General features: G+C 29.4%; 1 protein-coding gene across 5 annotated transcripts in view; it reads right to left on the bottom strand.

Moving 5' to 3' along the window:
• The window catches only part of LOC107442867 (serine/threonine-protein kinase Sgk2), a 49,440-nt gene extending 31,233 nt beyond the window's left edge, over window positions 1-18,207 (bottom strand). Inside the window, exons 1-3 of one of the 5 annotated variants that reach the window (XM_087156931.1) lie at window positions 17,724-18,207; window positions 11,701-11,836; window positions 5,141-5,204 (exon numbers count right to left, since the gene is read on the bottom strand). In XM_087156931.1, the coding sequence (XP_087013057.1) occupies window positions 5,141-5,204; window positions 11,701-11,836; window positions 17,724-17,743 (220 nt within the window). In that variant the 5' untranslated portion in view covers window positions 17,744-18,207. Of the gene's footprint in view, window positions 1-3,591; window positions 3,775-5,140; window positions 5,205-6,824; window positions 6,846-7,707; window positions 8,200-11,700; window positions 11,837-17,723 lie in introns of those variants that run through there. The other 4 variants (XM_043050317.3, XM_043050319.3, XM_043050316.3 and 1 more) reach the window with 4 other exon arrangements.
• Between the last annotated feature and the right edge of the window lie 8,972 nt (window positions 18,208-27,179).

Here is a 27,179-nt window from a genome sequence, read left to right as displayed (position 1 = left end):
TTTGTATACTTATATTTTAGTTTGTACTCTCTTTATTTTGCCGATTTTGTTTATTAAATTTATCACAACGTAGAGGAAGCCTATTGAATTTGATTTTCAAAAAAATAAAAATAAAATAAATTTTTTTCTTATATAAGAATTACTATCTATTGAAGGTATTTTTTTTATTTGTAATTTTACACAAATGATTCACATCAGTGATATACAATAAATGTGTAGATTAATGTGCTAAAAGTTTATTTCAAACCGAAATCAAAATTATTTTCATTACAGTGTTACACGTGTAGTTTCGAAATAGTTCACCAGATGGCAATACATGATATTTTGGTAGTCATAACAAATATATCTTCAATTCATCTAATTTTTACGATAATATTATCTGTCAATAAAAATTTTTTGATATTTATTTTGATTGCCTCTTAAAATGTAAACACTTCAAAATGAAATTAGAACAAGAAATCGTGTTAGGAAAAATGTAGTTGTTGAGCTTAAAATTGAATTAAGTTGGAAATTACATTTAATTGATTAATGGCTAGAAAGTGCTAATGGTTAGATAAGTTTTATTAAATAGTTTAGTTTCGTAACGTATTATTTTCTCTTAAATATGAACTAGAAAACAATCAAAATTAAGCACTTTAATCATTTTTGTAACGAAGTTAATGTTTAAGATTATTTTTATTAACACTACTCAGTTTCAAAATTAAAAAAAATTTTGTGAATTATTATCAATAACGTATTTTTAATGTTTACTTCAAATATATTTCTTAATTCGTAAAACAAAATTTGTTTCTTTTTTAAGCTGTGAAAATTATTTTTAAGAACATTGCAATTTATTGCAACGTTCATGTGCATTTTAATGTATTGCGTTTGATGAAAAAATATTTATTTTGGAAACTGTTTCACATATTTGCTATTTTTTTGAGAAATTGTGCAACTTGTGAAAAAAAAGAATATAAGTTCGAGTTTCTAGAATTTTGAAAAAGATAAAATTAAATTTTTTTAATCACTTAAATAATAAGATTTTTTAATTTTTTTTCATTTCTCATTAATTAATGTTTTTTTAATTTTTTATGCTATTAAATTGCTTAGATTTTTTTCTTTGTAGGCATGATAAATAATAATTTAATTTATTAATTTATTTAAGCATTGATGGTTCAAGAATGAAATACATGAAATAATAAATGATTTTGGAAATTAAATTAATTGCAGTTTCCTATCTTGTCTATTTTTGCAAAAGATTACTAGAAAAAGAGAAAAAAAAAGGCATTTTACAAAAAAACTTCAATATTTAATAACTGAATTCTTAAAAGATTCCTTTCTAAGTTTCAAATGAACACCAAAGATTAATTTTACACCTTATAATACAGCTAAAAATATATATTTTTTCATAATGTAATTGAACTGTTAGTATAGGTTCATTCTGTAAGTTTCAGATATATTTTATTAAGTAATAAAAAATAAGAAAGTTAAAAACACCAACTAATTTGTTCAATTTCTTAAAAAGAATGCGCAATAGCTTTAAAATTGTAAATTTATTATCGTTATCACAGAATGCAAAAGAGCTGAATTATTTTTAAAACAAACTATTTTAGATTTAGCTTAATTTGAAAACCTAAAGGTAATCGATTTGTAATTAAAAGTGACAAAGTGACCTAAGGATAATCGAAAGTAATTTAAAAGTGAGATTGAAGAAGATTTAATACAATGCAGTAAATTTCCGTTGCAGAAAATTAAAATTTAACACAAAACAGTATTGGACATTAAATTTCCATTTTTTATTTGAATTTTATGCACTGAGAATATATTATTATATCAATATGTAGAAATTTTAATACTAGGAGTTTAAATTAAGTTACTTTTAAAATAAAAAAAATAATGTAATAATGTTATAAAGATTAGAGTAATATTTAAAATACTTATAACTCAATAAAGAAAACTGATGGCATTTTTAACACAAATATTTTTAATTTACTATTCATTTTTGTAACCTGGAAATCAACTTCTGCATCTGCTAAAGAATAAAATATGTAGTTTTGAAAATTTCAATACGATTACCACAATGTGAAAAACTGCTGGCAGTTTTGAAACAAATCTTTAATATTGTTAATTTATTTTTAAAATAATTTGATATTATTATTCATTAAATATAATTTTAATTATAACACTAATTTACTTTTAAATTCTGAATAACAAGTTTAACTTCTAAAAGAGAAATTTTATTCTGTGATATTTAAAACTTCGATTGCAATATAAAACACTGATAACATATGCAAACAATTTCAGTTAGTAATTTCAAAAATCCAATTTTTTTCAAAGAATTGATAAGTTTTACAAAAGCTATTTTTATGTTTTAAATCAATTCAATTAGCATTGTTGTATTTAATGCAAATAATTTTATATATAATGTAATTATATGTAATATAAAAATATTAATTTATAAGCCCATATAACTGGGCAGAATGGGCATTGTTTTTTCGATCAAGACAAATAAATTAAATTCCGATTTATTATCTATTTTTTAAAATATTCCTTGCAACTTGAAAAATGTTTTAAGTAGTAATTTTAAATTTTGTATTATGTTATAGAGGATATGCTATAGTTTTGTAACTTGCAGAAATTGAATTCAAAATATTAATTAAAGCATTTTAAACAATAAATTATAAAAAATATCTTTAAACTATCTTTTATATTCCAAAAAAAAGAAACACTTTTCTAATAATTCTTTTAAAAATATCCTTCTACTTATGAAATAAAGAAGCATTCAAAAACAATTTTTAATAACTAATAAAAGAATCTTTATTTTCTAGGAATGATATAAATCTCCAAGCTGGTAATTTTATTAAAAAAAAACCAGGAATATTTTCAAAAATATACTTCACAATGTCTATAGAAAGCAATTAAAATTTTAAATATTAAAAAAAAATATTTTATCATTTACAAAGAAGTAGTTTGTTTCGATTAAAAATATAACTCTTCGACTTAGTTACTTTATTTGAAAAAGAATAATTCTCAAACAACTCTTTTCAAAATGGACTTACACTGTTTGAAAAAAAAGAGCATTTTCAATGCAAAAAAATCATAAATTGCAAAGAAAATCATTATTATTTTCTATTAAAGGAATAAAGCTTAAAAATAGCAAATTTATGTGAAAGATAAACAATTTTCAAGCAATTATTTTCAAAATATGCTTTACTACAGATAATACACAGTTTTAAATAAACACAGTTTTAAATAAATAAAGTAACTTTATAATTTACAGTTATTTATTTTTATTTTCTATTAAGAATATAACTCTTCCAAATGGTAATTTTAAATGAAAAAAAAATCACTTTTGAAGTATTCTACCAATATGTTGTAGAGAACAGATAATATTAAAAAAAGTTGTTAATACTTTACAAAGGGATCCTAATTTTCTTTTAAAAATATAAATCTACAAAATAGTAATTTTCGAACTATACCGATCAAAAATATCTTAAATCTGAAACTCTTGCTCGTTTTTCATACGATTTATTAATTAAATCTACAATGAGGGGGGAAAAGTAACCTTTGAATAGTTTAAAGTTACATGAAATAGAGTAATTAGAAACTTACCAAGAAAATCAGTGAAATTATTTAGCACTTAAAAAAACATTAAACAAAACAGGTGAAATGACTTTAACTAATTCATCCTTCAATTGATGTATATTGTTGGAAATACAACTGTAATAAACATTACGTCAAAAAAGTGATAAGAGAAGCAGAGAAGGCGGATCATAATTGCAGTGTTAAAAGATCAAAGTTTATTTAAGATTTTTTTAGAGATAAGGAACTTCATAATTTGAGGCTAGTTTTAAGATAAAAGTTTATCTTAAAGTATCTTGCTGGAATTTAAGCCAAGAAATATTTAGTGCAATACATAAACAAATGAATTAATTAAGCTGATAATTAAAAACTATTTATATAGATTTTTAGGGATATATTGAAAAGAATTGCGAATTCCATTGGAAATATTGAGGAAATTACTAAGTCAGTGGTTCCCAATTTTTCTGTGGAACTCTTAATGATCGAGTTTCTTTTATCGGAACAACGACTTAAGAAATAAAGTTCATTAAAAGTCGTGAATGTTATTAAGTAAAATAATAAATATTTACTAAAATTTATTTTTTACATGAAATTTTATTAATATAAACGAATTTTATAATTGTGTGCAAAATATTTTCTATTTGCTCGAGTTCGCGAGATTTGGCGAAATACCCAAAAAGTAGAATTTAACATAAAGAGCTTCAAAATTTGGATCGCTCTCCTGATCAAACTACGAGGACCATATTTTCCAGATTACCGCCCCCTACTTTTTGGGGTCAGAAATCCGAATTCATCAATAAAAAATGTATGTTTATTCAGAGAAAGTGCATTTTTGTGTCTGATTTCGTAACTTAAAATATCATCTGCGCTAATTACTAAGCATATTTGGGATCATCCCCTCAAACCTTTAAGATTGAGTTCTAAAACGTGAAAATCCGATCATTAGACCAGAAGTTATTCTGGTTGGTCGATTATTATTTTGCGCACTGCACTAACCAAAGAAAAACTACTTGTTATTTTAAAAATATTTAATGTTGAGAATTAAATATTTTCATCCTATAGTCATTAAATACTGGTGCAGCATATGAATTTATTCTTGATGTAGGCATAAGCAGAACATGATTATAATAGGTTTCGAAGAAAAAAAATTGAGAATGGTTATTAGGGAAACATGGCTATTAATTTGGTTATTTTATTTTGAAAAAATTCGAATAAGAAATACCGATGAAATTTTTTTAAAGCAAATCTGTTTCGTAATATATTCGATGTATACATATTATTAAAAAAAATATTGTTTAAAATTTTACTATTCTTTTCATTGACGTAACGTATAAATAATTTCATATAAACAACCAAAATATAAATTGAATTACGGATTACTGGGAGTATGTAAAGATAATTGCTTCGAAAATTGTAATTGGTTAAAAGAAGAAGTCCAGGTTCTTGGAACCCCTATGGCCCTTCCAAAAACCCTCTCCCCTTTTAGGAACTACTGATTTGGGATTCATCCTTACTGATTGTTAAAAAAGTTATGTGAAAGTTTTTATTTTCAAAAATTGTATTATAACAAAATACATACCTGAGTAAGGATTGGACATCTCGAATTTTCTATCACTGTAATCATAATTATGAAACACTAGCCACTGAAAGGAAAAATTAAATATTAAATAATGCATTAGCTTTTCATAATTCTTACACTAAAGCGTATATAAAACTTCAAAATCTTAGTGGATTTAATAACATAATAAGAAGTTTTAGTGTTTCGACATATGGCATTAATTTATTCTGAAAAAATTTATATTGAGTAGTTCGCCACCAAAAAGATGATTCGATTTTGTTGTGCAGAATCTTAAGAATTCTATGTATTCTAAATCTGAATTCTATCATTCACTTTATTGTTAATTAACATGTTCTTTTACTAAGTTCTTCAGATGTTAGTAGAAGAAATATTAAGATCAGGTAATGGAGACTGTTTATGTCACTGAAAACTGTAACCACGCTTATTTTACTAGTGGACATGAAAAGCTTTCTTTAACACGGCACATTTTCATAATGTAATAACTCTCGAGGAGAATCTATTTACTACGTTATTAAATTGTCAAACATATAATTGTATATCGGCCGTATAGCAATTTTTTTCTAAATAAAATGTTTTATAAACACACATTCGAAAGTTAACTTTTATAAATTTACTAAAATTTCTCCTAATACGTTCTTTTAATAAACTCTTCAAATAGCAATGAGAGAAATATATTAGATGGCATTTTTAAAATATTCTGTACATACATTTAAGAACACGTTGTGAGAGCCTAAAAACATAACAATACTCAAAATAATTTACTTCAAATACTTTTCCACAAAATCCTTTTTTGGATGCAGATTCTTCATATTTCCATGTATTTTTTTAAAAAAAAAACTTTAAAAATATCTGGTAAACAATTTGTGTTTAGCTAAAAGCTCAAATAGTAATTTATTCTGTCAAAAATACATATAAAATGGTTAATAGAATTTTTTTTTATAAACAGATTATTAATGTTTCTGTACACCCTAAAGCTGATTTTCTATTAATTTAATTTGACTATTTTATTATTTAATTGAATTATTTTATTTATTTATTTGACTATTATTTTAACATTGAAATCAGCATCGAACAAATTATTCGAAATTTTAGTTAGAAGTGAAAAAACTTAAATTTATCTTCTATCAAACAAACTTAGACAATGTGGAATATTTTTACAATTGTTTAGCTTGAATAAAAACAGATGCAAACATATTTCCTAGGGTACAATTTGCTAAGATACTGAGTAAAAATGCCGAAAAACATTGTTAATTTTGTGTTTATCCATCGGCTCAGGTTATTTCAATTATGTTAACGGCTACCAATGTGTTGAAATCAGAATGAACATGGACTATAGGTTATTTTGTTTTCTCTATCCTGATCACTGCTTTCATTATTGATAAATATGTAACCAAAGTTTGCCTAAAAGTCTGTCTAAAATGCAATATTATTGTTTATCAGGGCAAAACTGAGAGATATAACGGTTTCTTATTATTATACAACAGAATAAACATTGGCTACATCCTTTTGTCATCTAAATCATGATTATTACCTTCATTATTGATCAGCACTTCACTAAAAACTGCCATTAAGTCACCAAAGTGCAAAATTATTGGTTTTCATGATATATAAAAAAAAGATAAAAGTAGTTAAGGTTGTAATCAATAAATAAAATATACGTTAGATAAGTTATCTGTAATAATACCGTAAATTTGTACTTCTGGTGAGATTCTGCAAAGTTTTCCGTCGGCAGCAGAAGAAGCCAGGGACCACAGAACAGCTCCTCACATTTTGAAAACGAAAAGACACAGCCCATTCTAAGATTGCAATTTTTCACATAATATTTGTGCAATTTAATTTACAATTAAAAAAATTGATAATTTTTGTGTGTGTCTCTATTTCAAGTGAGCTTTAATATTTCCTTGGTGAAATCTGTTACCGAATCATTCCTGCTGAAGAAAGGTATGCCCTTATTGCTGATCGAACAAAAAAAAAAAAAAATTAAACAGTGAAACAGAATAAAAAATTACCGCTAAAGGAGAGATTAATAATTTTGCAGGTAAATAATTTCTTTTATTAATTTTATTCTAATTTCAAAAAAATTCGAATCATTAAGTTAAAATTACAAATTCGAATTCTCAATTGTCGTTTTGTGAGATTCGGACCCGGTTAATACTATATATATATATATAAAAATATCTTTACGTTCAATATTATTAGAAGCCTTTTAACTCCAGAAAATCTGAGCATTCTTAAACCACCTTACTTGTTACAAAATAACCTGGTTTAACGATTACTGTTATAAGTTACTTATTCTTAAATACAACATTTTATAAAACCTAAGACGCTAAAAAAATATTTAGTTTCAAAAAACATAAATAGTTTTTCGAACATGAAATTGAAACATATTATAAAAAAGTTAATAATAGTAAGCATTTAATGCTTTGGTTAATACGAGTTAGCATGAAATGTTTCCGTAAAAGTAATGAAACATTAAATGTGTTTTGTTTTAAAAGCAAGTTTCGTTAATTTATTTATAGATTCATTTTACTGGAGAAACATAAATTTTAAATATTTCTTTTACTTACATTCATTCTTGCAATTTTAAGTAAACTTTACTTCTGTTTTGATTTCTGCGCGAAGATCTGATAAGCCAATTAACACGCAGGCGAAAGTAGAACAGACGATACTCTCCGGTCAGTGGAACACTTCTGTTGCTATTGCATGGATGTTTACCAACTCACAACTCTAATCATGAAACTGGAACTGACTGAATTTGATCAACTCAAAAGATTAACCTATGTCAGACGGATTAAACAGTTTTTTCAGTTCTTTTGAGAAAAACATGTCTTCAGCCAGTTCAATGTTGAATTTTTCACTAGAACTACACCAAGGATACTGATTTTTTAAAATCACTTCATATCATTGTATTTCCGATGAGTTGTGAAATAAGTTTGAGAAAAGCATTTATTTATTTTTTAATTACATATACATGCGTATAAACTTTTGTTGAGCTGAAAAACAGATACAGATACGCGAAGTACAAAAGTACAGTGACGCACAAAAATATATCTAGGGCTACGGTGGAATTCGAAAACTTCATCCACGCTTCAGAGCGTTTGGTGGAATGGCGATAAAAAAGAGGTAAAATTCATAAGACTTTGAATAAGAGCCCCTGTAGATGAAGGGAAATTTCTTTCAATCAAACACTTTGGCTTATAAAGGCACCAGGTTCGATTCCCACATAAACCGAAAAGAAAAACCATCATAAATTTTTATTTCATCACCGTTGTCGAAAGGCTGAACCAATTTTGAGTTCACGACTAACAATGTTTAACTACGTAGACTCGTAATTTTAAACCCATTCTAGAAGACAAGGAAACTCCTAAATCAAGCATTGGGAAAAATTTGCCTTTATGGAGGATTTTTTGATGGAACTGTCCGCGTTACATGGAGAGGAAAACCATGAAAACTTTCCACGATTAGCCTGACAGCAAGGGGATTCTAACCCATGATTTGTCTACCATTGAGAGTATTTTACGACAGCACAGTGGTCAAGACGAGCCGAGTGCGGAGTTCGTATTTATTTCTCTTTTTTTGGGCTTACGTCCTTATTACTACTAATGTTCAACGCTGTAACCTTGTAATTTTGCACCCAATCCAGAAGGCAAGGGAACTCCTAGAGCAAGTGTTGGGAGAACTTTGCCTTCGGAGGACTTTTTTAAGGATTGCCGTAATATTACTTAATCTATTTCTAGATCTGTCAAAGAGATTAAGAAACCTCTATGAACCAGTGGTATCGCTCGCCAAATGATGTTCGTGACGTGGAGGTAGCGGGTTCGAATTCCGCTGATACTCCTGATGTCCTTCCACTTAACAATGATTTTTAAGCCTTAATTGAGCACACAAGACGCAACTGCATGTTTTACCAATAAATCAAAGAATTTGATGAAGTGCACAAGCCTTTGGATTTCTGCGTTATAAAGCTTGCCTTTCATCAATTAAGAGTTTGCTCACCTAGTTGTTCTTGTAGGGTACGAACTTGCAACGTTTTGTGCCACAGTCTGTGATTTTCTTTTCTTAACTGGGTAGTATGAATAAATGAATGAGAAAAAAGGAAGAGTTTACATGCGTTTAAAAATATGTATCTGAATGACGGCAATATGAAGATATTGGGGTTGTAGTTGTAGTTCATTTACGCCGCACTAGAGCTGCACAATGGGTTATTGGCGACGATCTGGGAAACATCCCTGAGGATGATCCGAAGACATGCCATCACAATTTTGATCCTCCGCAGAAGGGATGGCACCCCCGCTTCGGTAGCCCAAAGACCTGCACGCGAAGTCAAGCACTTAACGGTAGCACAGTTTAACGAGGACCAATAACGCACACCCTCGGTCCCTACGCAGACTGATCCAAGTGGTCACCCACCCGCACACTGACCGCTTGTGACTGAGAAGGTCATTGGTTCAGGTCTATGTTAAAATAACCAACCTTAAGCTCATTTTTCTAAGAATCTGGTGAAAAATAATAATGGTGAATTTCACAAATTGTTTGTTTAAGTTCTCTATCTACCCAGAGCTTTTTAGTATAAATATATTTTTTAAAAGAATGTTTTTTAATATTTATTTATATCTTGTTATTAATACATATGCAGGCATAAATTACGATTTATAAGCATTAAGCTGAAAACATATAGTTCAATTTTGAGAAGGACATCACAAAAATATATTTTAAGCTTCAACCGCAGTACTCTACAGAGCGTTTGGAGGAATTTCGAGATCAGTCGGTCAGATAGGCAGTGCTTTTTCTAAATTTAGAAAATTTAGCTTAGGCTTTAATGATGAAGTTGCATTCTCCCATTTGCAGAGTAACTTTCTTAACTGAGGTATTTTTTTCATTGAAGAACAGATTTTATAATTTGTTCTTCAAATCAAATAGGTCTCATAAGTTCTTTTCTGTAATTACAGCACAGGCCTGCATATGTATAGACAGACAGCGGTCAACAAGCGAGTGAGTGACCACTTTCATCAGCCTGAGTAAGGACCGAGGGTGTTATCGGTTCTCGTTTAAGTGTTCTATCATAAAGTCCTTAACTTCCCACGCAGGTATTTGGACTACTAAAGTGGGGGAACCATCCCCTCAGCAGTGGATGAACATCCTCAGGGATGTTTCCTAGGCCGTCGCCAATAGCCTATCGTGAAGCTCTAGCACGACGTAAATAAAAAACCTATCTACCTTGTCAAAATATTGAACCATTGAATTTTTTTGTCAAAATATTGATAGATAAAATTCTGTTGACGTAGATAAAAAAAAAATTATATCCCAATCTTTTATTTCGTAAAACACTTATTTTCAATTGTTAACTTATAGCCAAAGGGACAAAATGAAAAGTTTTAAAAGTCAATCAGTTTTGCAACGAACATTTTCTTCTAAAATAATCATTTTGGACGCGAAATTGTCTACTTGGCTTATATGATACGGAGACGCTTGAAATACAAGGATTAACCCTAACTGCTCAAAAACAATACAATAAGTTTAATTCTTGGTTCGTAATTATTCGTAATCTTTTACAGATCGTTTTTCGTCAATATTATTATTCGTCGAAATTTTGATTTATAATTTATAAATATGCAGATTTGTGTGGAGTTAAGTTCTTATTCAGTCGTACACAAATCTTCTGACTTTGTTAGATCGTCTGATAAGCTTTTATGAAATTGAAAAGTACAGAACATAAATAATAAAAGAGCATCTAAAAATATAAAGTGTTAACAGAGGAACTAAATATAAACAATACATGCAGAAATCGAACCAGCTGTTTTCATGCTTGAGAGTATTTAGTGGAAAGACACTACTTCTCTCCCAAATCTCAGGCGTTTTTAATATAACTTTTTCATCTTTTTTAGAGAATACTAATGAAAGAGTTGATATTTATTTCTTTTTTGCTTTTTAATCTTCTTTGACTTTTCAATTTACAGGGTGTAAAAAAAAGTTTGGAAATGGTCAAATATCTCGAAAAATCTGTATCGTATAAAAAAAAAAAAAAACAAAACAGACCCATTTAATATTTTTTAAGAGCTATCCAATGATACCAAACTCGAAGATGAAGTTGAATGACGATCCAGAAACAATACTGGAGCATGCGCACTCTAACACAATTAATATTGAAGGGCAGATGATGGCAGTAGTAATCCAGTTTACTTACTACGCTCCTCAACCATCCAATTAGGTGTGTATTTCTATGCCTGTGGTCCCGCAGAAGGCTGATTGTAAAAACACGCTTCCCAGTAAAACCTTGAAGTCCAGTCTCATTGGCTGCTGTCAGTAAGCGGGTGGGTGACCACTTTGATCAGCCTGCTTTGCGACAGAGGGTGTGCGGTATCTGTCCTCGTAGAACTGTTCTACAGTAAAGTGATCAACTTCAAGTGCAGATCGTCAGGCTAAGGAACCGGGTGAGCACTCCCCTCTGCAAAGGATCAAAATTGTGATGGCACGTCTTTGGATCATCTTCAGGGATGCCTCCCAGACCGTCGCCAATAACCCATTGTGCTGCTCTAGCGCGATGTAAATAAAGTACCTACCTTCCCTGGCTGTGAAACCATGAACCCAAGATCGTAGCAATGGAAGAGAGAGTAGTTCGATCTGGCTCTTAGCTTTAGATGAGGGAAACGAAGCATGTCAAAAGTCGTGGTCAGCGAAGTAGATCCACCATACCCACTGCGTAGATTTAATATTTATGTTATTATATATATGCAATGACTAAAGACCAAAAAAAATGATTCTCAGCTTGTAACATATGTTCGACTTACATTTTTCATTGATTACATTACTTCAGATTTGATTTAATTTTTGTCTGCCTAATGAGGGAAAGCTTCATTTATAGTTAAGCTACGTGACAATATTTGATAACCTAATTCTCATGATAGGGGCCTCCCTGGCAGAGCTGTATCACCCGCCAAACGCTCTGTTAAGCGTGGAGGTAGCGGGTTCGAATCCCGCGTAACCCTGAATGTATTCTTTGTGATGTCCTTCTCTGTATTGTGCTATCTGCTCTTCTACTTGGCAAAGGTTCATAAGCCTTAATTGAGCACACAAACCTGCAAATGTATGTTGTACCAATAAACCAAACCTCATGATAGATGGGGGGAAATGCGAAAAATTTCAGTGCAAACATTGCAATAAAAAATATTATATGCTAATATAATGTGCTTAAGCCCTTAAAGGAAAAACTTTTACATACGAGCCTTTTAAACTTAAGTAATTTTTGGATGAATTAAAATTTAAAATTAAAAAATAAGTCGGTAAAAAGGACTTGGTCACGTAATCTCTGTAAAAAATAAAGTAAAATGTTTTCTGTACATTCATGCCCCTTTTTATGACGCATATGGTATATTTATGCATATTTATATTGTTCGGTATTTATATGATTTGGTTATTATGTTTATTTAGTATAAGTTATTATTATTTAGGTATATTATTCAGATATATCTTTTAAATTAAATAATCTTTTAATTAATTAAAAATTATTTTTAATTATATGCTTGAGTTTTCTTTTAAAATCATTCAACTTCTGAGTTTGATTTTTGAGAATCATTCTATACTTTCAAAAATTCTAATAATGTAGTTCATGATCTTTCTAGAATCTATTCTTTCCTCTAATGTTTGTAAATCTATTTTAATTTAATTTCTACATCTTAACACTTGTGGTTCTCTTCCCGTACATGCTTGTTACCTTTTCCTCATTGATATATCATGTTTGTCTCTTGTTTTTTTCCGTCATTTTGAGTTTAGCCGAAGCTAAAATATGTCCATTTTTACTTTATTCATACATTTTTGCTTCCATTATTAATGTTTAATTCTGTTTTGTTTTTGTGACAATCAAACATTAATTTTTATTTAAAAATGTATGATTTTTTTATTGATCCATGTTGGCGTTGACTGTAAAATTGTGTATTAAGCGAGGTGATTTTAAAATGTTCGGCATAAAAAAATTTGTACATGAAAGTCTTTCAAAAAGTATGGATTCAAACGTAATGACATAAAAAAATCTTAACTGAGCATATTCCGTCTGTTGCTTGTCATTATTCTACAATAATTTCTACACCAGTTTCTGCAACTATGTTCTTGTATTTTGTTTGCGAGCAATATCCTTCTCAAACCCACGGTCCAGTATATTGGTCAACATTTTGTAAACATTTATAATAAAAGAAATAATATTTATGTATCTTTTTATATTTTTCTGATTTCCCAAAGTGATTTTTTTATGTAAAAAGGTAATGATTTTATAATTTTCAATTACAATGAAAAATTTTAAAAAAAATTAGTTTTTGTGATTTTTGTTTCAGGACCATAATGATAAGAAATACATTTTAAAAGCATCCTGGAATATGAAGAAAGTGTTAAAAATTAGAATGAATAATTTTTTATGTAACTATTGTCAATAATTATTAATACCATAATTTAATTTAATTAACAAATTTTTTGTGTGAATTTTTTTCTCATCAAATTTAAGATTTTACTTTCTAAGCATCATATTTCTGAGCAGAAGTCAATCGCATTTTCTAATATTATTTAAATGATTCAACATAAAATTAATGATTATTTGAAAATTTTAAATTTATTCGTTACAAATTGAGTATGAAATAATTGTAATCATAATGAATTAATTATATTAAGATTATTTTTAATCACCATCTGCCATAAATTAAGAAAAATAGTATTATGATAATAACTTTAAATCGAATGAAACCTGTAATAATCTAATTTAATCCCCTGTAATTATGAATCAGGGTAAACTAACCTAAATGTACCGGCGGCAATTACAGCTTTCCGGTGCGCACTGTTTTTCGAAAAAAATAGTGCAATAAAAATTTATTTAATTGTTGTTTTGCCATATTCAAACAAAATAGTCAAATAACCATAAATAAGTCCCAGTGTTCTTTAGTCCCAGAGTTGACACCGCAATATTTAGTTCAACACATGAAGAGTTTCCAGCGTCCTGCACTCCTCAATTTATGTCCCTGGGCTATTAGAATATGATACTTTAATTCACCCATAGATAGCAGCACCACAAGGCTGCTAAACTGTCTCCAAAGTCCAGTTAAATTTTTTTACGGTTTTGAAACCATGCTAGTTGTAAATGATTAAAAAGCCGTATATTTTGTAATCATGTTTTTTTCTTTAAACCATACTAGCTATAAACGGTTTCAAAACTGTTAAAGTAAAAAAATGCTCTTCACAGTAAACTTTACGGCTAATTGAATGCGCAGACTTGAGCTGTTATTCAACCATAATTTTAAAATTTAAAACTCTGATAGCGTACTAAAAATACGAGAAGTTGAAAGTATGTGCTATCTTAATGTAGTCATTAATGATGTTTATTTAACTATGCTTGGTTATGATTTAGTTGATTAAATGAATAAAATCAAGCAATTTTGTAATTATTACATTAAAAAATCATGTTTAAAAAAAATAAAAGAATTTTTAATATTAGTTTTATCTATGGTTTGTGAACAGACATATTGTGCTTATCTTAACAAGATTAAAATAACGATAGAATGATGATATTATATCTAATAGCCTAGTATTTGCTTATTATCAAGCCGAAACAATCAGCGGTTTCATCGGATGATTCCGAAAAATAATGGAAACTTTCATTGTATTTAATTTTTATAAAAAAAATATCTTGAAATGCATTTTAGATCAAACTGCAGGAAACAAATAGTAAATAAATAAAAACAAAAACATTTAGTTTCCAAAAATGCCTTAAAATTTATTTTTTTAATTTAAACAGAATAGTTTTTAATGAAAAACTCATTAAGAACTACAATTTTATTGTATTATTTTCATAGTATTTTGTACGTACTGCCTACTGTATTTTTAAATGCTGATGCACATTATGATCAGCGTTTTTTATGTTTATCAATGCTTTAATATTTTTTCAATATAGTTTAAAAAAACGGTCAACCAAGCGAATATCACGAATTTAGTAAGATGGTTAAAAAAGGAAAAGACTGGAATTTTCTAACGAACCAAAATACAATTGTTTATTAAGATGTAAGTAATACGGTAAAATCTTGTACGGTATATTACGTGACGTCCACTGTTTCGAAAAATTTCGAAATCACCGACAAAATGGTAAAATTATGGATACAAAAATTGCATGTTTTTAACTAGTTATACAATTTTGGCTATTTTAGTAAGCAATATTATGCAAAAAAAGTTTTAATCTATTTCTGGTATTAGTTAATATAGGAAAGCGAAAAATGAAGATTGCTTTCTCTATATATTTTTAACATCTTAATTTTACCAAGCGATGTAAGATGACCACCAGCTAAGTTATTACTTCCTGACTCTGTTTAGACATCCTATAATGCATTTCAAAAGAGGGCAATTTTTGAGGACCAAATTTCTATCTCTCTTCTTCATCTCAATTCTTGAAAATTTTTTTTTAAAACAGAAATTACTGTTAAATGCAATAATGCCAAAAAAGGACGTGATAGCCTGGTTGGTAGGGTCCTGGGGCAATGTCATGTTCCCATAACAAATCATATCTCTTGGGGTACTAATCAAGGAGTTTCCTTGCCTTCTAGGTTGAGGTTCAAAATTACAAGGCTACGGAGTTGCACATTAGTAGCCGTAAACCCAAATAGGGTCAGCTGTTCAACAACGGATATACATATAAATAATGCCAAAAAGAACAATGGTGGCCCAGGGGATAGAGCATTTGCCTTCCAATGAGGTGAACCGGGTTCGAATCAAAGCGGTGGCTGGTCAATACGAATACCGCACCCGGTTTACACCGACCACTGCTAGGACACAGCGCTGACGTAAAATATCCTCAATGATAGCCGGATCATGGGTTAGAGTCTCCTTGCCATCAGTCTAACAGTGGGAGATTTCGTGGTCTTCCTCACACTGTAACGCAAATGCTGGTTAATTCCACCAAAAAATCTGCCACGTAGGCAAATTTCATCCAATACTTGATCCTGGAGCTCCTTTGTCTTCTGGATCGGGTTCAAAATTATTAGACTTCGGAGTTGAACATTAGTAGTCATAAACCAAAAAATTCGGCTGGCTGTTCAACGATGGTTATAAAATAATGCCAAAAGCTATTGAACCTTATTTAATTTTCTTTAAAAATGCAAGACGAAAAGCATGATAATGATAAAGAAGTGATACTGACTTCATAAATTAACTTATTTCATTTTAGATTGGTCATTTACAGTTAATCGATGTTGAAGATACACAATTCTAACTAAGACATAGAGGACCAAGTCTAGACAAAATGTGGCAAGTCAAAGCTTTAGCATTAACCAGGAAATATTTTCAGAAAAGTTAAAGCAACTATCAGGAGCTGTGCTGAATTCTGTTTTTTTTTATTTATTTTTTTAATTTAAGATATTTTTATCCATGAATTTATACACCCGACGATTTATACACCCGACTTACCAAAAATCTAAAAAAAAAAATAGGGGGCCGCTTATACACCTGTACTGAGAAAAAAACATGGTACAAACTAACACAATATGGTAAAATTTACCGTATTTTTGCCTTTATGGGAACAATAAAAATCTCGGTAATTTTAACCATTTCAATTTGTTAATTTTTTCGGTAAAATTAATTTCGAAATATGGTTTATAATATGTGACAAAATTAGGTAAATGTGGTACAATATAGTAACTTTATTATGATACCTTCGAGTATGGCATAAAAAATATTTTTTCAGTTATATTTACCCTTCAGTTTTGAATTTCTTACTAAAGATGTGTGGTTATACGAAATCTTATTTAGAAAACCATTATTTCAGATAAACCTTTACCATATGAACAGAAAAATTACCAAATAAATAGTTTATATATAGTATATTTTGGTTTTGTTAACCAGAATTATGCTTTTTTTTAAACTAGAAACGTCATTACCATACAGTACTTAAATTTTACCAGAGTTTTTCTTTCCGCATAAGTTGCTTCAAAAATATTATCTCTTTCAAATTATACATTTCTTTATATACGTATGATTAGAGTTAAAAGCATTTTTATTAAAATTACATTTTATTGAACATAAGAATTGAAATAAATTTGAAAAAGAAAATATTGTAACTGTGCTAAAACATTATTAGTAAGGCGATGAATGTTATTATTTCATATGTTCATTCATATATAAACAAACATCTTATTGCAAGAAGAGTTTTTTATGAACAAGGAAACTACTAAATCGATACATTATATTTATATTCTGCATCTAATCTTAACTAAACAAATTTGGTTCCGCAACAAATGAATCAAAAAACAATAATTAACGAATTTTATATTGTTATTATATTTCGATCAAAGGTAGGTTCAAAACCTGATTAATAAAATTTGTGATAAGTCATAATTTATATAATTGCCATAATAATCATTTAACAAATATTTTTTTCACATAACTGTAAGTTTTTATCTAAATATTTTTCATAAGATCAAAAACCTTTTTTCACTTAATCTAGCAACTTTTTACTAACCGGAGTTACAGTCGAGCAAAATTTTTCGACTCCGGCACCAACTGCTGCAAAAATTTTTTTCGACTCCAACTCCACAACAGAGACAATAAAGTTACTGCTTACCTTTTTGAATAACAATACATGGGTGAAATTTGTCAACTCAGTTAGTTTCATTAAATAAACAATGGACAGAAAAGTTGAATTTTCGACAACCGTCATAGAAAATGTACTTATTCCCTTAGATATATTCCATTAGAAAAACATGTTCGAAAAATAGCACGGTTATTTAGAAAAAGAACAGTTTTCCACTCCTTCAGAGTTTCTCAACCTTGGCTGTAATGTATTAGCAATATATCAATTAAGGCTAAATTTGATGAATATTTTATTAATGTCCACTTTAAATGATGCACTGCTCTAAACGCTGTGTCTGGCGTCGAGCCAATCACGATCAGGAAACTAAACTCGACTGACAAATATTGACTCTATCAGAACGAGGCAATAAATTGTATTGATTATTTTCATGCTTTTGTTTTTGAATTTTTTTTTGTTGTTGTGTAGACATAACACGCTCGAGAAATGTCGCTTCTTCACAATCATGTTTAAAAAGACATATTTAAGGTCACTCTGAGCAAAGAAAAGAAGCATGCATTGTCCTTGATTTCAAGGCATCTGAAAGTGGCAGTTATTTATATATAATTTTCTATTTTTGAACATAAGCAGCATCTACAAGATTATTTTACAGAAAATATAAATCTGAAGATTTCCATTTCTTTCGCGAAGGCACCGTTTTCACAAACACAACGATTTTTTTTCCTCCATTTATTTCATATGAAAAGTTTTATTTTATTTTTATGGTTATGTGTTTTACTTTTCATTTTCTTTATTCTTTATGACACTTAAGAAGTTACTTCTTAAGTCTTCTTTAAAAATATTTTTCTATCGTTTTCCGGCTCATGTGAAACATTTCTTTTAATGGAAGGAAATTTTATAAAACAATTAACTTTTCAAAATGATAGGTTCTAAACTGAATTTTAAAAAAACCCAAACTGACTGATATTTTATGTGAAATTAAATAATTAAAATCTTTAGTGCTAATAAAAACTAACTAATTAACAAATAACTGCTAATTAACAAATTAATTTACAAAATTAATTAACAAATAACTGCTAATTAACAAATTAACAATTAACTGCTAATTAATAACTGCTAATTAACAAATTAAAATACTAAGTACATAGAAAACTATTTCAAATGTTTGTAATTTCCTTAACTGATGTATAAAGTGACTTATTTTTGCCATTTTTTCAATCACATTTTAAAATAATATTACATTATATTAACATTACATTTACATTGCATTACTGTATTATATTACATTACAGTATTGCATTACATTTACATTACATTACAGTACATTGCATTAACATTACGTAAAATTATATTACATTTTACAACAACATAACAAAAACTATTTTCAAATTTTTTTTTCCATCTTTGACTGAATTTTTAGTTCGTTGCGTATTTTGAATTATCATTGGAGGACAATTTTTATTTAATTGTTACGTTAAAATTTAATGTTTCAAAGTTCCACTATGCGTTTTAAACTAATGAGAGATATTCCGTATTATAAACTGTAAAATCCGGGTACAGTAAAAATACCGGCGGTAAAAAATACGATAAAAAGTACCGGCAATCAGGATGCCGGTACTTTTTACAATGAAATCCATTTTATCGGCGCATGCTACAGAACCAAAAATTCGATATATCGATATTTTTAGAATAATAATTACCATAAAATCACTGAATTATTTTAATTACATAAATATTACTGTATAATACACTGAAGAGCCAAGAAAACTGGTATACCTGCCTAATATCGTGTAGGGCTCCTGAGAGCACGCAGAAGTGCCGTAACACGACTTGGCATGGATTCGATCAATGTGTGAAGTAGTGCTGGAGATAATTGACACCATGAATCCTGCAGAGCTGTCCATAAATCAGTGAGAGTAAGAGGGGATGGGGATATCTTCTGAACATCACGTTGCAAGGCAGCTCAAATATGTTCAATAATGTTCATGTCTGGGAGTGGATCCAAGAGCACTCTTCTGAATTTAGACACTTCCGCTGGCAACCAAAATCAGAAGATATCCCCACCCCCTCTTACTCCCACTGGTTTATGGACAGCCCTGCAGGATTCATGGTGTCAATTATCTCCAGCACTACTTCACACATTGATCGAATCCATGCCACGTCGTGTTGCGGCACTTCTGCGTGCTCGCTTGGGCCCTACACGATATTATGCAAGTATACCAGTTTTTTTGGCTCTTCAGTGTATATCGTATTATATTTTAAGGAAAAATGGATTTTACGGTAAAATTGATTTAAAATGGAAGATGCAGCCAAAGTATCAGTATTTTATACCGTAATGTGATCCGGAATTTTTTTTCAATTTACTCTTATGTGGTGGGTTAGCTAACTCTTTAGAAAGTTTATGATCAAAGTTGTGGAGTTGGTAGTAGAAATGTTCAATTCCGAATGCAACTCCGACTTAAACACGTTTAAAATTTTCACAATTGAAGAGATATGTTTAAAAAAAACATATTTGAATAAAACATTGAAATTGTCCAAGACCATTGCAAGATTAGAACTGGATATCAGTATTACAAACTGCGCATTCGGATAAGTATAAGTATTTTCTTAAAACAGTCAAATGAGTGGGTTTATTCATGATCGATTAAACTATTCGCGGGATTAAACTATTCGAGATGTTGAATAGACTTGAGCATATTGAGTCGGAAACTGCTTCTGCATACTTCGTGTGGAATCAGTGCTATATATTTACACAATACAGTGCGAAATCACAAGCGCTGTGTAGTGTTTTCGTTCTGAACTTAATCTGATCACGAAAAAAGTTTTATTTACCTCCTTTTTTTAAAAAAAAATCTTTCAATAAGTCAGTACAATATTAATCTAATTAATTAGATAAAATTAATTAGATGTAGAAAAAATTGAAACAAACATTGCTTTAATTTTTTTGCTTTTAGAATTCGGTTATAGTCAATACTATTTTATTATTTTGATTACTCAACTTCAATATAAATTTTTTCACCAGATTTGTTTCTGTACCTGATATAACTACTATAATGAAACATTAAATCATACTGTTTTAAACTGATACTTCAAACTCAGTTATCTTGTTTTATAAATTTAATCTTTTTGTCCATTCTTAGCTATTTCTATAAGTTCTATCTTATTACAGGTTCTGGGTAATCTTTATTTATGCTCTAGTAAGTATTTTTGTCTGCAGATCTATACATTTATAACTTCTCGTTATTATCGAAGATTATGCAAATTTATACTTAAACAATTTAAACTTATTAAGAAATGTAAACTTATATTATGAAATTAAGAAAAAAAATCTACACAGTTTTATTCTATGCATGTAGACCTATTTTATAAACACGAATTTCATCTATTATTATAAATTCATTACACATACATTTATAACGATAAAAATATCTTGCAGAAAGATATTGGTTCTAATTAGGTTTGTCGCAGAAAGTCAGAAAAAATTCTGCCACAGGGCCAAAAATAAATAATACTTGATAGCACTTTTCAAAAAGAGAGAAAGTTAAAAAAGATTATAGCAGTCATTCTTTTGATATTTATATTTATTGCGCTAAATATTCACTATGCTTATGCAATATGCTTTTCTAATTGAATAACACCATAACATTTTTCATTGAAACATCATATCAACTAAATAAATAAATTTATGTGAAAAACTATCGACGTTTCGTTTGTTATAAATCAATATTTAGACATTTCAATATTTCACGTGTAGGATATTGACATTTTGATACAGATAGATTTCATAAAAACCTAAGTACATATTTAAAAATATTTAAAAATTATTTTAAGGATAGGTAAATAAGTTTCAAATACTTGTTTTCTACTTTTAAAATATATTGGCGCAGCTTCGTACGTTAATTTTTGAACATGTATAGAAGGGTACTGAATTACTTTTTCTAAAAATCTTTCACACGGTAAAATATAACTTATCTAGCGTTGTCATTTGTTAAGGATGTTATCAAATAGTCGGCCTAATTAAGCTTTATCTCCGTATTTTCATTTCGAAACATCTAGACACCATTAATTTTTTTTTGGTGGTAATACATTGTTAGTTAAAATGTCAGTTAAAACGAATTTCATAAATTGGTCCTCTAGGTCAAAAATTTATATTTTTACAATATTTTTAGAAAACTTAACACTTTAATTTACATTAATTCCTGTCTCTAGACAAGAATTATAAATTTGCTCTAGAATTTGTGTTGCTAATTAAATTTGAACTCCATTGTTATTGTCAGAAAATAAAGGATCAGTTTTATGCCTACATCTTTTTTGAACTGTTCTTATTGCTTGAACTGTTACTGATTAGAACTGATCTTACTGATAAAAAAAACTCATTGATTTCTTCTCTTTTTTAAAATTTGTAAGCTTTTTAACTAAAAAGTAAAACAACTTACGATGTTTCCTACACATTTATATAGTACTTAACTAATTGAGTACTAACGAGTCTACCCTTACGAATTTGGAGGTAATCCTGAAAAACGTATCTTTTGAATATTTGATTGAGTAGACACTGAGAAATTTAACACAGTAATTTCTTTACCTTATCGCTATTACATGGTAGAATTTCATAAGGTGGAGGAAAGTTGTAGTTTATTTATGTCACACTAGAGGAAGTAATTTTTTTATGTCACACTATGTCACAAACTGCACTATGGGTAATTGGCGACGGTCTGGGAAATATCCCTGAGGATGATTCGAAGACATGTCATCACAAATTTTGATCATCCTGCAAAGAGGATGGCTCGACATCCTCCAAAAAGGAGTATGTCTTCCCAACGGTCACAAGAAATTAAAAATTTGATCGTATAGTTGTCCGAACATTGCAACATTTTTCTTAATTTTCCACCACAGTGCAGTCCGTTTAGTAGTCCGAACGTAAGGATATCTTTCTTATACCCCCACAGTGAAGTGCAGTAGTCCCAATGTAAAGATATCTGTCTTGTAACAACACAGTGCATTTTATGCTCGTTCTTTTAGACTACTAAAGTGATACGCGTAAAGGGCTTCTACCATCTAGAAGGTGTTGGATGACTTCCCAACTTTAGTAGCGCGAATTCAAGCACTTTACGGTAGAACAGTTAAAGAAGGAACCCTTAGTTCCTTCGTAGGCTGATCAAAGTGGTCACCCACCTGCACCATATTTGACTTTAATGATGTACTGGGCACCATGTCTTACGGGATGGTAGGGTAAAAATTTGAAATCATTTTCCGATCCTATGACTTATTTAAAATAACGTTTTTGTCTAAAAATTCATGTTATTAGTTTCCTTGATAACATCGCATTACACGAACTGTGTTGCCGCCCTTAAAACTGTGTTGTATTGAAAGGAAAGGAACGGTTAAAAGGAAAGGAAAGTGCATTTTATTGAATTTTTTAGAGTAATGCGCAAATGCGTTGAATTAAAAAAAATTATTCAGTTCTTTTTCAGTGTTCTCTCATATTTTAAATATATTTTACGAACAGCAAAATTGTATTAGGAAAAACATTTTTTTTTTTTTACTTGAAAAATTTAAAAAATATTTATATTACGTGTTTTTTTTTTCTTTTTCTTTTTCTTTTTTTTGAACTAGAGTAAATTTTTGAACAGGGTAAATTTAAGGGGTAAATTATTATAATTGTTAGTTTGCGATTGCACAGAGAAATACATTTACAATTTTTTTTTCAAAACAAAGAGGCTACTTGCTTTGCTAATTTCGGTAGCGTCACTCTTTTCCTAGCGACCATTGTGCAGTTTCGAGTTTGATTGGCTGTCTCCGATCATCACATGAGTAAACAGTCGCCATTTCGTTGACTAGTATAAATGAAGTATCATTGCACTCCATCTGCTATTTCGCTTTTCTTTTTACTCCATTTGTTTAAAACTTTTAAATTAATTATACAGGCAGTTACGCATTTGCGCGTTCTATTAAGTCAAAATTAGGTTTAAATTATATCGCTTACCTCTGTTGGATACCGCAACAAAAAACGACCGAAAGTTCGACAGACAGAGATGAATGGACTTCAAATGATACAAAGTACGATAAAATTTTATAATAAGAAAAGGATAAAAAAGAAAATGTCCAGTCATATTTTTAATTGCCCATTATTTTGTTTGTTTTCTTCTGTGAAATTTTGCCTTTCTAGTTTTAACGAAATGTCTGTGGAAATGTCTATCATGAAAATTCGATCTGTTTTATACTAATTGAACTGAGAAAGTTGAACTTACCTTTATTTTATAAAAGAATAATGAGTCTATTTCAATAAATTAACAATTATAGCAAGGATTTTCCTCGTTAAAAATATGTTATTAACATTATTACTCATTAATAAAATATAAAACTTTCACAGAATCAAACTGAATACAATTTAAACACCTTTTTACTTATCTTAAATATCTTTGTACTCATTAAAAGTTATCTTCAAGAAAATGAAATAATGATCAATGAAAAGTCGCTGTTAAGAATAGAAACTCCGTAAATCTAGATTAAGAGCTGAGGTCACAAGAGAGTTACAGTCACCAAGATGACGACGTAAAAGCGATGATGATGGCGATGTAAGTGATGGTGGCGATGTAAGCGATGGCGGTGCGTAAGCGATGATGGCCATCGGTGTATAAACGATGTGATGGCGACGAAAAAGTAAAGACCTGGCTTTACTTTGCTGCCAGGTATTTAGCTCACCAACAGCTGTGATAGCTTTTCATTCATCATCGTTTTTAAATCGACATTTTAAAAAAAACGATAATTTCGTCAATTGTTAATTCGAATTTTCGGTCACCTGAGCTAGTAAGTTGAGCTATATCAACTTATCAACAGAGAGATCAGCGCAGACGTAAGAATGATGTCACGGAAAGCTAACTCTCCTTGATAAAATTTTTAATTGTAACGAACCAGCTGTGACGAAGAGTCAAGCTAGATTTATTGTTTTCTTTTCCAATTGAATTGTTATTAAATTCAGCTTTATGATGCCAATTACGTAACTTATTACATTACCGAGTGCTTCTTACTTTAAGTAAATGGATTTTCAATAAAATATTTTTTTTTATTCAACAGAATGCTTTATTATATCCGTAAACAGAAGGACTTGTAGTTAGATAGCACACATAACATTTTTATAGCATAAAATTAAATTATTATAGTTATATGTTTGTTATTTTTATTAATATGTTAATCGTAGCGAAATAATGATTTTATAGATTTGAAAAATTATAAAATGAACTTAAAGAAAAAATAATAAATTTAGATAGGTACTTTAGTTACATCGCACAATGGGCTATTGGAGCCAGTCCAAGAAACATCCCTGAGGACGATCCGAAGACATGCCATCACAAATTGTGAGGTCAATTCCTCAATTTAGACATAGATCTGAAGAGGAAGGAAATTTTTTCAGATTCCTACACCCATGGTACTGCTCAGTAAACCATCCACATGACTTTCGATTCCACAAATTTTACGAGAGCGTATATTGCATGCACTTGGTGGGTCTTAGCGGAGTCGAGGATTGATCCCCAGCCCCTCCGGACCGGAGTTAAAGTTTACGGCCCCAAATAAACTTAGACTGAAAAAACTGAATGTGTGACACAAATAGAAAAAATAAAAGAGAAAATTTTTTACTCGTTATGGATTCGTGACGATAACCTTACGTTATTACATTAATTTAAATTGGAAATTAATTTTTTTTATCTCTCTCTTGATATCTTGGATTAAGTTTTTTATATTTAAAAAAATAGTATGAATTTCAAGACGTAGTAATTGGCAGCATGTAATATTTCTCTTTCTTATTATTTTGTTGTTATTTTCCATATCAACTCGTGTGCAAACATGTAAAATAGGCTTTGAGCGAAATAAATGAAATTTTCTACATCAATAAACAACAGTAAAAACAAACAAGAGAGAATAGTTCTCTAAAAAAGCAATTAAAAACAATACTTCGAAACAGATTGAAATTTTGAGATAAAAATTCCTGCTAAATTCATGAATAAAATTGGCTCTTATTGCATGTCAAATTTCAACTCTTTGCATTTCTGCCAGCTGCAGGCGACAGGATCGAGAATAATAAAGTGGATTAATTGTATTTTTGTGCATGCGAAATTGTGTACACAGGAAAAAAACTGTATTTGTGATTCAGATTTAAATTTTGGAATCCAATATGCAGGTGTATTTTCAGGAATATTTGTCACGTAAGAAGTAATGAGAGTGAATTGCATTTATTAAACTATTATGTAATTGAGGGCAAGTTTTCTAAATTTAGTTGTAAGATAAGGAATACAAACGCTGCTTCGTTATCTTTTGTTTGATGAAAAGAAAACTAATGTCAAATTATACTTAAAACACAATCGTTATGTCAAAAAGTAAATTTAGAATTTATAGAGAGTAATACACGTTACCGAAAGCATCTGCATAAGAGTCAATTAAATTTCATATCACATTAATGCGTTTTTCTGTAATATATATACACTTTATAATGATAAGTTAACGTTCAAAATTTATTTAAAAAAACTATAAATATACATATTTTCAATACATTATTATGTTTTATTTTTAAAACTACCAGATCATTCAATACATCAGTACGATAAATGAGAGGAAAGGTAAAGACAGAGATGTTATTAATCCGATATAGGTTACGTCATACTAAAGAGATAGATATACAGTTAAAAGATAAAATGACAGAAGAGTAAAAATGTTCGAAATATTTGGCTCCCATAGTATAGCAGTAAGATCATAAACAATAGAGTTTTTACGGGCGATATTAAATTCGAACTTATGGCCTTCACAGTGTTTCGCGATAGATAAACGATGTTCTTGGTTCCTGATGAAGGTTCGATGTTCATTGAGCCGATGTTTGAATCGATGTTTCTCATTTAGTTTATTGTATGTATTACAGTCCACATTAGTATAGCATTTTATATATTCCTAAGTCTCGTTTCGTCGATGTTTCTCGTTTAGTTTGTGCTATGTAATACAGTCCACATTAGTATGGCATTTTATATATTCCTAAGTCTCATTTCGTCGATGTTTCTCGTTTAGTTTGTGCTATGTATTACAGTCCACATTAGCATGGCATTTTATATATTCCCAAGTCTCGTTTCGTCGATGTTTCTCGTTTAGTTTGTGCTATGTATTACAGTCCACATTAGCATGGCATTTTATATATTCCTAAGTCTCATTTCGTCGATGTTTCTCGTTTAGTTTGTGCTATGTATTACAGTCCACATTAGCATGGCATTTTATATATTCCTAAGTCTCGTTTCGTCGATGTTTCTCCTTTAGTTTGTGCTATGTATTACAGTCCACATTAGTATGGCATTTTATATATTTCTAAGTCTCATTTCGACGATGTTTCTCGTTTAGTTTGTGCTATGTATTACAGTCCACATTAGCATGGCATTTTATATATTCCTAAGTCTCGTTTCGTCGATGTTTCTCCTTTCGTTTGTGCTATGTATTACAGTCCACATTAGCATG

The sequence above is a fragment of the Parasteatoda tepidariorum genome, chromosome 2 (genome assembly GCF_982258835.1).
Source record: "Parasteatoda tepidariorum strain Cologne lab strain chromosome 2, Ptep-v5.0, whole genome shotgun sequence".
NCBI classification, from domain to species: domain Eukaryota; kingdom Metazoa; phylum Arthropoda; class Arachnida; order Araneae; family Theridiidae; genus Parasteatoda; species Parasteatoda tepidariorum.
Note: the sequence above shows the minus strand (reverse complement) of the source record. Positions and strands in the feature narration are given on the sequence as shown.